Source organism: Chinchilla lanigera, unplaced genomic scaffold (genome assembly GCF_000276665.1).
Source record: "Chinchilla lanigera isolate Chin_1 unplaced genomic scaffold, ChiLan1.0 scaffold00042, whole genome shotgun sequence".
NCBI lineage: Eukaryota > Metazoa > Chordata > Mammalia > Rodentia > Chinchillidae > Chinchilla > Chinchilla lanigera.
Window position 1 is genome coordinate 2,094,409 of NW_004955443.1, and position 15,941 is coordinate 2,110,349.

The 15,941-nt window shown below is 36.1% G+C and overlaps 1 protein-coding gene across 6 annotated transcripts in view; it reads left to right on the plus strand.

Annotated features, from left to right (window-relative positions):
• Window positions 1–15,941, plus strand: part of Gabra2 (gamma-aminobutyric acid (GABA) A receptor, alpha 2) — a 134,388-nt gene that overhangs the window by 52,207 nt on the left and 66,240 nt on the right. For all 6 annotated transcript variants that reach the window (XM_005391902.2, XM_005391901.2, XM_005391903.1 and 3 more), the window contains one exon: window positions 7,185–7,252. In XM_005391902.2, coding sequence (XP_005391959.1) covers window positions 7,185–7,252 — 68 coding nt within the window. The remainder of the gene's footprint in view (window positions 1–7,184; window positions 7,253–15,941) is intronic.

Consider the following 15,941-nt stretch of genomic DNA (forward strand, 5'->3'; position numbering starts at 1 on the left):
ATTCTGGATAAGACCAAGAGTTGCGGTCAAGGGGCTGGGGATTTAGCTCAGCGGCAAAAGCGCCTGCCTGGCAAGCGCAAGGTCGTGAGTTCGGTTCCCGGTACCGGAGAAAAACCAAAAAAAAAAAACCAAAAACTAAAGAGTTGCGGTCAAATGGATAAAATAACAACCCGATAAAATGGGAAAGTCTATAAGAGCAGTTAATTTCAGGAAGAAATTCAGGTTTGTTTGGGATATGGTTAGTTTGAAACATCTATGGCGCAGTCCAGTAGAGGTACCTAGTAGTCAGCTGGATATAGAAGTGTAGATTTCAGAAGAAAGCTCAGGCCTGACAATAGAAATGCAGGAGTTCTTGACTAAATGAAACAAATCATCAAAGAAGTAAGTGTAAATAAAGACATCCCAAAACTAAATTTAGACCAATCAAATATTAGTAGGTTAAGGGGACAGATGTGACAAATTCAAAGTAAACGGTAAGGTTTAATAAAATTGAAATTTTAGTGTCCTGCAGGCCAAGTGAAGAAAGTACTTACAGGTGTGTTCTCTTGTTGTATGGTTTCATAGCATATATTGGGTCAGCAATTGTATTTTTTTGTGTGTCATCATAACTCTCATCGTGTCAGAGATTATATCTACTTTAAATGACTGTGGGCCAAGAGCAAAAATTACCTATTCATATACTCAAAAAGAATTTATTAAGATCAAAGAAAATGTCAGGTATTATTTTTTGCTGTGGTTTTACTCCTCTGAGCAAACAAAAACTCCCATTTCATGGAATTTTAATTCCATTGTGGAAATACAGACTAGTACTGTCTTGCAGAACCTCCTGCAATAATGACAATATTCATTTGTGACAGCGTCATCACACATGGGCAAAATGTGACTAGGATGACTAAGGATTAAGTTTTTAATTTTAATTAATTGAAATTTAATTTGGATGGTCACATGAATTATATCTACTGTATTAGTAGATACACACATAAAACAATAAATATAGTAAATATATAGAACACAGATAGAAAGAAAAATTTGGAATAGTTGCAATTTAACATTGAATAGAATGTGCCACGTCGAGGAAATTAAAACAATGGCAACAATAACAACAGCAATGACAAAATGTTGCTAGATTTACTTGTTTTTAACCCCCCTCCAAGGAAGCACTAGAAATATAGAAGCAACAAACCTGATCAAACTTGCATGTGAAGAAAAATAAAACCACTTCATTCCATATTAATTGCCTGATCTGTTTATTGGAACTGAAGTATCTATAAAGTAGAAAACTGGTCTGATTTCCTACTTTTGAGCAGCTGCCTATTTAGACTCTCAAACTCTAGGAAAAATAATACTGTTAAAAATCAGAGCTGTGTAGAAGAGATTAGCTATAGAAAATTAAAGCATCAGAATTCATCCAGACATAATCCTAGTTAAGGAGTGAGAAGAAAGACAGCTCTCTGTAAGATTTCCAGTCACAGGGGCTGGGGATTTAGCTCAGTGGCACAGCACCTGCCTGGCAAGCGCGAGGTCATGAGTTTGATTCCTGGTACCAGAAAAAAAAAAAAAAAAAAAAAGATTTCCAGTCACAACTGCAAAGGGAGAAATCATGAAGAAAGAGTTCCCTTTTCATCAGTTGTGGGGAATTCACTTTTGGAAGTACTACACTCATTGTGCTGCCATTGAGGGTTTTAGAAAATAACAATGAATATAATCTTCCCATTTTCACCACTACTTAATACAGTTATTGAAGATTAATTAACACAATAAGATTTAGAAGTGTCAGATAAACTTTTCTCTTTCAGTACAGAGATAACTGTGTACTTAGAAATTCTTATTAAATTGCACGTGACTCAGATTACAGTTGACGTCCCTGATCCCACATCTGTATTAGTCTGCTTTCCAACTGTTGGGATAAAATACCTCATACTAGAGCTACATGTAGTGGTGTATGCCATAATCCCAGCAGTAGGCTGAGGTAGGAAGATCATTGTGAGTTCAAGGCCAGCCTGGTCTACATAGTGATTTCGAGGACAATCTGAAATATACAGTGAGACCCTGTATCAAAACAAACAAACAAACAAATAGATGAACACCTGATACAATTTAGAGCAAGAGAAGTTTATATTTGGCTTGTGATTTCAGAATTTTAGTCCATGGTCGTCTCTCTCCAAGGCAGAAACATCATGGTGGAGGGAATGAAGAAACAAAGTTGCTCAATTTAGGACACCCTGGAAGCAAAGAACAGAGAAAGCTAAACTTTGTTTCCATTTTTTTCTATTCCTTTTTTACTTGTCCTTTCTCCCCACACACATACCTTGTATAACAGATAGTGAGAAATGGAAAGAAATAGACTTTTAAAAGCATGTTTCCCCTTGCTCTCTTCACATTCTTACCATCCACTTACTTCTCAATCCTTCTTTATTGGCTTTGTGTCTGTGCAATTCTACTAAAATTGCCCACTTTTCAGGCTCTAAAGATCCTCTGATAATCAAACAAAATATCATTTCAGGAATATCATAATAAAAAGTAAGACAGATCTTCCTTTAATTCTTTCCTCTTCCTAGCCTGTCTCTTTGAGCTCGCCCCACATATGTTTTTAACAGTTACACACTTTCTGTACTGGACACTGTGTCCTCAATCTCCTTTGATTCAGCTTACCCAGTGTTATAAATTTCCTAACAAGTGCATAGTCAGCTTTTCCCCAGTTCAAAGTCTAACAAGGGATTCTGTGCTGTCATAAAGATAGTGACAATATTTTCATGATGTTGGCATACTGGATTCTGCTGGATACAATGTCTTCCTTTATTTTCAACCTGATACTTCCCCACCTACATATGCTAATCATGTTCATGCAGTCAACTCTGGTTTGGCGCACTTGATCTTTGAATGTAGGGCCTTCCCTGTCTGGAATATCTTCCCTATGACTTTGTTGGCTTAGTCAGTGAAGAACAGTTTTTATTAATTAATTTATACCATTCTTCAGATTACCTATATATTCATTTGGATATCTCAGATTACCTATATATTCATTTAGATATCTCTTTAGGTCTTTTTTTTTTTTTTTTGGTTAAGTATTTCAGAAGTTCTGAAAATAAAGAGAGTAATGGAATTTCTTCATAACCACCTGTCTTGGTAACTTTTCTCTCAATGCTGAGACAAAATACCTGACACCCAAGTTAAGGAAGGAAAGGTTTATTTAGCTCACAGTTTGTGGAGATTTCTCAGCTGGCTCCAAGGTAGAGTGGCACACAGCGGAGGGCAACTGTTCATGGTGTCAGAAGACAGCAAAGGCAACAAAAGCAACAAAAGCAAAGGGAGGAGTGGCAGCTGGAAGAGCAAGCCTCTTTCCTTCCCTTACACTGTATGCAAACCACCCGCCCCAGGGTGGTTTGCATCCAAAATTCCAACGCTGGACCATAGATCAGTCATAAATCTAGAAGCCTGTCCCATGACTGCATGAGGCTTTAGGGCGACATTCAGACACAAACCATAGCACCACCTTCTCCAAACCTTATGATTTTTCCTAAGTTGATTAGGAACAATTTTAAAGAAGGAGAGTATGAGAACTGCCTCATACTCCTTTCTATTACGTGTGGTTATTTCCCTTGCCTGCTTTCTCTCCACTTGTAAGCAACATTTAGATTAATGATAACTCTGAAGTACTGCACTTCCCTATGTATTTGTCACATGTATTCCCTTATTCTCCTAAAGTACCAGTTGGGTTAGCAGATTCATAGTGTTTTGCTTTTGAAGATATTTATACAGAAAATATTCTTAGTTTTGCCTATTAAAACATTGGTCTATTTGGGGATAACCCAGGGTTGTTGTTTAACTAAGAGCTGTTTACTGTTCAGAATGCAATTTTGATTTCCCCTGCATCAATTCTTTCCTCAACTCCAGTTTTCTTTGTTCAGTTTTGTTACTTCAATAGGATCCTATGACCTAAAGTTTCAATTTGCCTTTGTTAATGGAAAATTTAGGGCTCTGCTCTCACAAATGACAAGTGCCTTTAACTTATGAATGATGACAGTTATGCATGGTCATTTTTAATCTTGATAAATATTTCAGGAAAAGATAGATTACACAAGAACTGCTACACAGGAGCTCTACATAAGAACTGTAATAATAGATGATTTATTTATTCAAATACATAACACCTAATGCATGACAGACTATATATTATGCACTTGTAACAATGAACAGAAATGACATAGCCTCTCTCCTTTAAGTCGATTGAATTGTGTTTGGGAAGATAAGCCAACACAAAACAAAACCAAGTAAAAATAAATTAATACATGAAAATGATGGCAGTAGGCTGAGATTCTAAAAATCTTTGTAGAATAAACTGTCATAGATGAAATGATAGAAAAGCACTTATACTAGAGAAGGGGAAGAGTACGCCCCTGCCTTGAGGAGAGAACATTTCAGTTGAGACTTAAAGGTGGAGAAACAACCGTGATTGGCAGAGGGAGGCTAAGAGCTCATGGGAAAGTTCTGAGTCATGGCAGCACCTGGTGCATCCAGTAAACGTGAATAGGGTTTGAGGAGGTGACTAATGATTTCTAAAATGCACAGACTGAAGTTGCCACAAATTACAGGGTCCTTTCTTTACTCTGTGTGTGGATAATATATAGGATGAATCAGAATATTTTATCGTGCATTCAGAGCACACTTCCACGCTCTTCCAAATTCACATGAGGAAGTAAAACGTACTCAGAAGATACTATAGACTGTCTTCGATAGGTCACTGCCTCAATAACCACAGTAGCCTATATTCATGTAAGCTCTTCTCTCGATCCTTCTTTTTCCTTCTGCTCCCTTCCCTTCTCTTTCCTCATGGAAAGTCAAATCAAAATTAAAGATTGCCCTTTGGGGGAAAAAAAAAAAACCTCTGGAAATTTGTATTAGAGCTATCCGACATTTGTCATCATTCTAGTAAAATATTTCACCAATCCACATTGGTGGATGTCAGCTCTGTGTGTCTGTCCAGATTGAAATCTTCAAATCTCAACTCCAAGAGCCCCTTTCCTAGGCTCAGATACAGATTTGATATTCGTGGACAAGATGGCCTTGGTGACTCTTCCTTTTTCTGGGCTTCCATGGCAGGAGGCTGTCCTTTCCAATGCACACACTCTTCAGCTATACATTTCGTGAAGTCACTGAGCCACAACATCACTTCTTATGCTTAACTAACTATGTATATCTCCCTTTGGCATCTTTAGGTGTTAATCTTGCTCCCATGATCTTGGAGGCTAAGCTTATTTTTCTTTCCAGTTTTCATCTGACAGCTCCCAGTGGCTGTTAGATGCCCCTTACCTTTGCTTGCTATTTCATAAACAGTGGACATTAGTCACACTCTTAGCACCATCAATTTTTGTCATTTCTCTTAACTTTGTCACTCACACTAAGAATAATTTCACTTTTTTTAGAGCGAGAACTGCTTTCACATTTTAAGTTATGGAATATCATAAATCAATATCTGCAATGACTAGAATTTTACTTAATTATTTATTGAATGAATATGATAACATGATTGATTTGCTTTGAATAAAAGAAGAAAATGGGTCACGTTTACATGATTTTTTTCCTAATAGCATATAAAATTCAGCTAATCTGTAATTTAATCTCTGAGACCTAATCCAAAGTAAAAATGTAGTACTTTTGTTAAAAAATAATGAAGAAGTTGAAGAGCACACACACACACAAAATTGAACCCAGCATTGGAGTCTTCTGAGCATGGGTCTGATAGAACTGCATAAATTGCATTTTGAGAAGGCTGACCCAGTGTGTTTGGAATAGGTGACGTCTAAGAAAATTAAAGAAACAAGTAAATAGTTTTTTAAAGTAGCCTTGAGATATAATTTTATAATGCAATTTTAAGTATGAAACAGCATATAAAATAAAGTTAAATAAATATATTTATTTGGCTCATTATAGCAGTACATTTGGGGCAGAGTGTTCTGGTGAGTAATAATGTGTAGTTAAAAAGAAGCTACTTCAAATTTCAAATTTATCATTGACTGTTGTGCTTTGGTTCAGTCTGAGGACTGGAAGCCAGATTATTCAGGTTCTAAAACCTGGCACCATCTGCTCTAGTAGGTGTGTCACTGAGCACATGGGCTTACTTTCCTGTGCATAGATGTGTAGGGATGATACATCCTCTGTCATGTAGGTTTTTCAGGCAAATTACTATATTTAAAGTTCTTTAAACAGTACCTGCTATGTGCTAAGCAAAAGTTTTTAGAGTTATTTTTACATTTCAGTTTTTGCCTAAGTATTTTCAGTATCCTGGACATAGTTTACTCTTTGATATTTGTAAATTCAAGTATAATGAGAAAAATATTTCCTATGATTGTTTCTATGGAATTACATATTTGATAGGAGGTGAGACATTTGGCTCATTATAATAGGAAAAAGTTGTATAGAGTACATAAGTATGTACATACATACATATATTATATTAGACTATTGAAAGGCTTTTTATTTTTACTTTTTTTGATATTTTTCTTCATTGCAAATTTTTATTCATTTTAAATAAAAGATTTAATTACCTGGTTAATAAAGCACTTGCATTAATCATCTTACAGTTAATAAATTACATAATTTTAGAATCCAGTTCATGTCAATGTTATCATTTCAGACAATCTTAAATAGAGTCAAAGGCAAGCCTGTTTTGAAGTAATCCCCTGTGATTTGTGGAAGTTATTTCTTTTATTGTTATGTTGCTGAAAAATAGAGGATTTTTATATTAATATGGAATATATTATAATGATTAAAATTTGCTTTGTGCTGTATGGAAAACATAATGTTTTACAGAGTATAAATCCTATCATCATGAAATGGCATCTAAAATGTTTAAACATTATATTTAGAACTATATCAAACAATATCATATATTGCCAGTACTGGTGATAAATTTATTTCACTATTTTACTTCTGATAGTTTATACTGAAAAATATACTCTTAAAAATAAAGTTGTAATCAGATATAATTTCCACATCAGAATGTGATAATACTTGTAGGTGTATCTTTTTGTTGGCTGTAAAAGTTGCACTAAAGTAAAAAAGCAATATTCTTTAATGTATTTAATGTGTTACCCAGGTTTCTAACCATATTATACACTAAACTCCATTTCTCTCATGGCTCTCAGTACATAAAATTTATATATGATCTCTTCTTCTCATATTAGACAGCATTACTGAAGTCTTCACTAACATCTACGTGACCAGTTTTGGCCCTGTCTCAGATACAGATATGGTGAGTTGTTTCTTACAGAATCTTTACTCATATAATGGGAATTGGGGGGGGGTAATTTAAAATAAAAGGTATTGTTATTGTTACAGAACTATGTATTTATCTCATGTTCTATGTACCCCAAGCAAACATATAGAGAATTAAGGATGCTAATCTGTTTGTTCCCTGGATCACAATACCAGTTTGAGCTTCAGATTAGCCTTTTATTCTCTATATTCTTTTCAAAATGTGTATACCTAGCAGAAGTGTGGCAAAGAACTACGATTTCAGTAATGGTATTCATATTATTGAGAATGATTGTCGAGTATTAAGGCACTTGCTTGGACTTCCATAACTTTATATGGTTTCATAGACAAGTGCTTCTCACAGAATGTGGTCACGGTTATTGTTATGCCCAACAGAGTTCTGACTGGCACTGAGCAAGGTGAGTGCCTTGTCGTGCAGTATGTATCTATAGTAGCCATGTGTAAATCAGTCTAAGGAAAACTAGAATGATGATATTTGGGGATCAGTACAATTGGTGTTTGACTAGTTTTCTTTAACAAGAGATGGATAGAAGAAGGGACTGTATTTTCTGTATTTATGAAACTGATAGACTAGGAAGAAAAATTCTTGGTTATTCATGAAAACTTTAAAAATCTGTCCTCCATTTATTGGCTTACTTGTTATGCTCAGTAATAGAAATTTTTGTTAAAATTGTGTTCTATTTGTCAGTATCTTGTCAGAGTCAGTCAAAGCCTCCACATGACACTTGGCTGCATTGGCTTCCCATTATATACATATCTCTTGTCCCTGGCTACCTCTGCCTCCCTGGCCACGCTGTGGCTCATAAACTCATTCACCACTCTGGCCTCTCCATTGCACGGCTTGCTGTCTCTGTGGACATCGTCTAACATGGCAGCTGTCCCCAGTGTCTTATCTTTCTCTGGCAACCCCAGGGACAGGTTGATAGGTTTAGAGATTTTCCTCATTGATAAATAAATAAAACAAACATTTTTCCTGTGTTGCAAGCACTCATACATATTATTTGTTGATTTTCCAAGACCTCCCTTTCCATTCGGAAGCAGAAAGACTGCTTTTTAGTAAAAAACCTGCTTTTTTTCCATCGGAAGCACTCTGACCTCACAGTTCTTTTATGCTATTGACGTGGATGGCTGAAAACATGAGGCAGTATGGGGTGAGGAAGTCGTCTTTGCGCTACATGTGCAAACCACAGGCAGATTTTACAGACCCAGTAATGAGTGGGCGGAAAAACCAAGTTGCTGAAGGACTGTGCAGTGTGACAACTATGTACATTCTGTACCTGCTCAAAACAAAACAACGAAAACTGGATGGAAAAGTCCAGAAATGGGAATGAGGGAAGAGTAGTGGATGCAAGGGGAATGTGTGCTTCCAAATTACCTTGTTATTTTATTCAAAAGAAAAAAAAAAAAAAAACTGAAACCAACATGACAGAATAATGTTTGTTTAATCTCAGTGATAAAAACTGATGATATCATTTTCTGTATTTTTCTGTATCTTTGAAACATTTCCTAATAAAGATGCATTTAAAAAGAAATTATTCTCATCTCTAAAGATGTGGTTGATACAAAGCACGGTCAGGTCTTTACAGCTTTTTTCAAATTTAGAATGCGAACATTTCAATCCCCTCCATACCCCATCCTGGGTGTTAGACACAATTCAGGAACAAAGCTAAAAATAGCCCTGTTTTTAAAAAACCCTTTCTTTCTCACTTGCTGTAGCTTACATTTTGATCTAATATTTTGTTTTTCTTTTTAGAGGGGTGGGGGGACTCCCACATGCTAGGCAATTACTCTACCCTTGAGTTATGCTACCATTCCTTAGTCTAAACTATTAATCTGCTTTTCTTCCCATAAATCAACGTAAGTTGACAGGACTTTGAAACAATGAAAAAGACGCATTTAGCAATTTTGTGTAACCCATATGTTATTTGTAGGCTGCAAAACTAATCTTTTCTTAGTAAATTATCTTTGTCTTTGTGCAAATTATCTTAGTAGATGCTCCCAAAGAGTGGAAAGGTACAGTGATCACAGCTCCCAAACTTCTGGGTAGAATCATGTGGGCAGTCAAGCACTACATTAAAAAATTAACAGAATATTAGATAAATAATGGTGCTTATATGGTCTCTTTTGGTGCCTTGTTACCAGCCAAACCAGAATGATAAAATACACATGTTCCAAAAATATCAATAAGTTTGCAATGGCGAAGTTTTTTGTGTGTGGCTATATTATAGATTTTAGTAGTAATAATTACTATATTGAAATTTTTGCAGTTTTTGACACATTGAATAATTTTTTCTGAAAGTATCAAACAATTTAAAAAGATATGCTTTGTTTGTGAGGATTATAGAAAAAATCACGTTATACTTTTTGACAAAATGCATTATGACGTTTTACCCCAACAAGAATGATGTACTTGACTAATTCTGTACCTGTCTTTGTTGTGACTGGTATTTGGAAAGGGTAGATTTTTAGAGGCAATGTGGTGATCATTTGTGTACGTAAAGTGACACCAAAAATATTTAGAAAGAGGACCAGGAAATCATTCAATCAGTTGAATGTTCTATTTGATATTTTCCAGGACTAGAGAAGAAAGGGGACCTGGTAAATACTAACGTTGGGTTACCCATATACACATATGACACACGCAAATACGTATACATAATTACATAACTCATTACAGCCGACCAAGGAAAAGGAAGCTCAATTAAAAAATAAACATTTTATGAGTAGAAATGAGTTGTCCTTCATAACTACCAACATACATACTTTTAATCTGGATATTAGTTTTGTCAGGAATCAAGATAAATAATGAGGAAAATTTTTTTCTTGTTTAGTACATGCTGTGACTCTCTACATACAGATATGATGATCACGGGAAAAGAAAGCACATCCGTATCGTTACATGCAAAGGAAGGGAGATAGGGAGACACCTAATTAATGTATTGCAGAAGCAGTTTATTACTGAGAAAAAGAAATGATACATTCAATCATGCTTTGAATCACATAGTTCATGCACTTTTACTTCTGTGCAGTGTGCATGCTCAAGAGCAAATGCTAAACTTCTGAGCTCCCCTGTTCAGGTCAGTGATGTGGATTTACTGTGACATTAGCCTGAGAGAAAAAAGCAGCATAGCAAAAAGAATTAAGAGCCAAAAGAACAAATACTTCCCTACATTCGTGCGCGCACACGCACATACACACACACACACACACACACACAGACACAGATACACAAGACATACAGGCACAACCCCTCCCCCAACACACATCAGCACATATACCCATCTCAGAATCATTAACCCTAGCAATTGTCCAAAGAAAGTTACAGTTCTAAATTATAGTTAAAGATTCTAATTACAGTGTCTGCAATTAAGTTACAAAAATTTTAATTTCAACATTTAAAAAGATCACAAGCAAGAAGGTAATTAAACTTTGGAATGCAGTAGGAGCTGACAAATGACAAAGTTTGTAGTAACCGTGTGCATTATAGCAGTTTTGAACTCATGCATCTATTTGGGTTTTTTCTTTTTCTCCTTTGTTTCTGTGTAATATGCCATTTCCTGTATGTGTAGGAAAACTGTGCACCCACATTCTTCAGATATAAGTGGTAGAGCTACTAAATTACTGCACTTCAGCCCAAATGGTTGCTTCTGATCATTGTTAGGATTTGAACTTGAACAATGGAAACTTTGAAGTCAAACTGGGCTGCCTGTCCCAGGTTGAGCTTAGTCTATTAAGAAACTGGCAACCATATATGTGTGACCTTGGTCTGTTGGTTATATTGGTATCCTTTGTTCACATTTTTTTCCTCTATGAAATTATAGAGAGTATTATCTCTTAAAATCCTTAGAAACCATTAGGTATTGTTAGTCCAGTAGTGCACTTCATCATGAAGGTTAAGGAGTTTTTAGATCTTAATATCTGGTTGGAAATTTACACGGGACTTATCTGTTACCCTTTATCAGAGACTGTCATTTGCAAATGTAGCTAGCTAAGGAAACGTACTACAAAAATGTCAAACACTGTATCACAAGTAAAGTAATAATATTTACCCACTTTAGAGCTAGCATGTAGAAGTTGGCTCATGAATGGCTATTGATATTTAGGAATGTTATGACTGAAAATCAAATAACATCCATTCATTCAGTAAATATTTTTCAGCCCCTGATTACAATCTGTAAATTGTTCTTTAAAATGTGGTGCATACATATCCACATTGGATTCACTTGGATATATATTAAACTAGTTGAGCCCCTTCCAAGATCTATGGACTCACCCTTAAAATTGGGGGCATGACAGTCTTCATTTTAACAGTTTAAGTGTTTCACTTCATTCTAAATATGGCAAGAAATTATATAAAATTGATGAAGGGCTATGGTTATATGTAGAGTTAGATTTTCTGCAGTCCAATAATGTCCAGTAGAAGATGAGAAAATACCAAAAATTTGCCAGAAAACTCATACTTCAGACTAGAGACAATTGTGGACTGTGTGTGAGTAGAGTTACTGAAGACTGAAAGATCAGAAAAGATTTACAATATTTCCACATGGAGGAATTGTCCAGATTTAGTTATCTGGTCACTGTGGATGTTGAAAAAGAAATACAGAAGGAAGGCTTTCAAGGACTGGGTGAAAAGTGCTACCATTCATGGGCATATGGAAGACAGGAGTGAAAGTTTGCTTTCATCTTGTTGCTTGGCTGATGACTATTTGTACTTTTAGCCATAGTGAGCTAATGTGTATTTAATTGGAGATATCAAGGTAACAAGTATATATCTATAGCTCAGAGGAGGTTGGGAGTGGACATGGTTGGAAGCTCTTTGATGATAGTTGAAACCACAAGTGTATATAAAATTGTACAAGGAAAGAAATTGGAGTGAAAGTCTACTCATACTTTCTTAGGAACTCTAGAACATTAATACTTAAACAACAGCAAGAAAATTAAAAATAAGTCAGTGGAGACTGATGAGGAGCAATCGTGCCTATCTGTCAACATGATGGTGATTTCCTTCACTGAAATAGACTGTGCTTTGACCCTTAATTACAAATGTTGAAGACCATCAACTTTTATCCCTTATCAGAGGAAATGATATGCAGGAGTCAGATGTCTGCACCACGTCCCTGTCTCGTGAGGGGCTTCTGTAGATGCAGGTCACATGGCTCATTAGTTAATGCATAAATCGATAGGTTTGGCTCAAAGTAAAACCTCACCTAGGGAGTGGGGAATCAGTTGAGGCAAAAGGGAAAGCAGAAGTTGACTGACTCCATCTATCCACTGCCTTTCCCTAGGAACTTCACATGTGAATATGTTTTAGCTCTCCTAGTTTCCTAGGGACAGAGTGGCATTGCCTTCCACTCTCCATACTCTTATATAAACTACATATCAAATAGCTATGATTTCTGAACATAAAGTCCTTTTTATAATAAAAATTGCAGAAATTGCAAACAGCCTTTCTGAGGCTCCAAGCCCAAAGCCTATGTTTGTAGAATGCCTAGTTTAAGAATAATTGATTATACCCAGTGGTGTTACTCTTGTACATTTGCTAGGATATATGGCCACATGAAGGTTGTTGGCAGGCATAGAAGGGCTCAGATCCTTTCATGAGGATTTTCGCAGTCATTTCCTATAACTCCAGGTGGATGTGGTTTTTAGGTTATGAATACAAGACAGCATTGCAAAAGCAAGGAGACAATAACCATGAGCTACATTGTGAGAAAGCAAAGAAAAACGTTTGAATGCATCACTAGATGAAGAACAAAGCTCTGTTTTGCTGGTAGAGGTAAAAGCAAGCAGATTGCAGTAGGTGGAGGTACGTGGGAAGTGAAGAAGTAGCTAAAGAGTGGAGGCAACATTTTTAAGCAATGTGGTTGAGGAAAGAGGCGAGACAGAGGGCAGCATTTATGAGGCATTATAACTCTCCGTGAGGCTTTTATTTTTAAAGATTGCATTGAACTTCTCACTGTGCTCAGAACATGCCATTACAGTAACAGCTCCCTGGCCTTGCAAATGTTTGTCCCTGTTATTATGCTTCCCACCTCCTTTGCCAACTGGTGATCTTTTATGTATTCAAGACGAAGCTCAAATTTCATTTTCTCTAATGGCTTCTTAGGTGACTTCAAATTTCCAATCCTTCTTTCCTTGTGCACCACTTCACAGTACTCCATGACTTACACACTGAGTTATAAAGTCATGTGTCTTTTCTCTTTACTCTCAACTACTAGAAGGCATGAGTGTCTACATTTTAACAAGATGTACTAAGCATGTAGTATGTGTGTGCCACAGTATTGGAGCTGAACCGTCTAACTGTGCCCAGCGGCTGTCCTCAAGTTACTCACTGAAAAGTCAAGAACAGCTAAGAAAAATCATTAATTTTAAAACAACCTGAAAATGCTTTTACCAAAGTATTTATAGACATATATGGTTGCTGAGGGAATGTGGGTGGAAGATCTACAGTTTGCAAAGTTTTCTAGGAAAAAAGCTGAGGAGGACAAAGAAGCATTGATTGGCAACATAATACAAAAAAGAGTAGTTTAGCAAAAACTAGAAGAGATTTTGTAAGAAAAGAGACTAGAAAGATACACTCAGGTCTTTTCCTACACACATACCAAAGGCACCCATGGAGTAATATTTCTCTGGTATTGGAAATTTAGTTTTAGTTTCTTCTGAGCATAGCTCAACGTTTCTTTTGTATGTGTGTGCATTCTTAAAAATATAACTATTCTACAGAAGAAAGCCTTACTTTGACTAATTTAATAGTTAAGCTTGCATAGCATGCTGATTCACACACACAGATATGCACACACACAGACATGCACAAAAGACAGTTTGCACCTGGGAGTGGAAGGATTAGGGTACTACACACAGAAGAGCATTTGCCATAAGACATTTGAGAGCGTTTCTGCCCTCTGTCTCTCCTTGTGTCCTATCACAGACCTTGTTGCTCAGAATCCTTGCTAATACATTAAATTCCTACTGACTCCCTTCTTCAATCATGTATGAACTAATTATTGGACAATGCCCACGTTCCTTGCAGTCTGTTAGATGCTGGTGACATAGCATTAAGGAAGAAAGCTGATACCCTTGTTTTCAGTGTGGAGTAGAACCCGGCCAGATGTAGGGAGCTGATAAGAAAATGACTCTTAGCAGAAAATGAAGTGATGAGGAGCAGCGCATCAGAGGTTCTGACTGTGTGTCAGTCAGGGTTGCTACAGCACACTCTGTGTGTGTGTGTGTGTGTGTGTGTGTGCGTGTGTGTGTATTTGTACGTGTCTGTGTGTTGCATTTAAGTCTGTTTATGGTAGGTGAATTACTGGAGACAAGGTTGGCAAAGTAAGAGAGGAAGAAGTCATGCAGGGCCTTGGAGGCTGTGAAAGTGTTTGAACACCAATACAAAGACATTAGAAATTCAACTGATAAAATTCAGCAACATTATGTTCTTTAAATTTCCTTTCTTACACCGTGACAATATTTTAGTGCGTTCCATAGCTTAGAGAGCCCTGTTTGGTGCTATTTATGCATTAATGTCTTCTGCCATTCAGCTCTTCTCTTCCTTTCCCGGCTGGGTTCACAGTTGAAGAATGTACTGTGAAAGACAGGACACAATCTACTCTTTGTCTCCACTTTTTGGGTCTTCCAGAGTTAAGCGAGAACAGAAATTAGAAAAGAAACAGAAATTAGAAAAAGGGGACAATATCTTTTTCCTAGTTTATTTCTGCTAATAGTTTTCCCTTAATGATCAATGCCACTTGTGTTGTATTTAAAGTCTGGCTTTTTCATGGGGCACTCTTGTGATTTTGCCTCACTGATCTTCTTGTTGCCCTCTTGTGGTGGGTATTAAAGGAGGGAGCAGGATTCTTTCCAGGTGACTTATTCTAAAATATCTTCTCTGGTATCCAAAGATTCTCTAAAATTTTTACACATATTTCTAAATTCATCTTTACAGGAATGCTAACAATTACATTCCATTATTATGAGCATTTTTTCAATAAGTCTTCTGAAATGAGAGAATAAATAATCTGCTCAAAGTTAGGTATTCAGCTTATCATTGTTGATCTTGCATTTGAGTCAGTTGTAAATGTAGAAAGAAGATATTTTCTTGATATGTATATTGAAAAAATACTCCATGGTATTTTAGTACACTTACTGTGAGGTGGTTAATATACTCAAGCAAATTAACATGTCTATCATCCTGTGCAGTTACTTTTTGTTTGCAGTAAGAATACTTGAAATCCACCCACTTAGCAAATTCCCTATATACATCACAGTATTTTAACTAAAGTCCTCCTGTTGTAGCATATATTTGTAGACTTACTCATTAATTCTACCATTTTGTAACTTTTCCCTTTGACCTACTTCTTCCTCTATCTGCTTTCCTGCCTCTAGATATCCACATTTAATTGTTTCTAACATTAAAAATTTTTATTTAAGATTCCACAGATCGGTGAGGTTATGCAGTGTTTTCTTTCTCTGTCTAGCTTTTTGTCATTTAGCTTTCATAATATTCACCAACTTTATGTTACCACAGATGCCATTATCCCTTTTTTAAAGGTGAAAAAAATACTAATATACATAAGTATAAATTGCTTATTCAGAAGTATCTCTTTTTTTAAGACTGAAAATATTTCTACACTTACACACTCAAAATTCCTTTATGCATTCATCTACCAGTG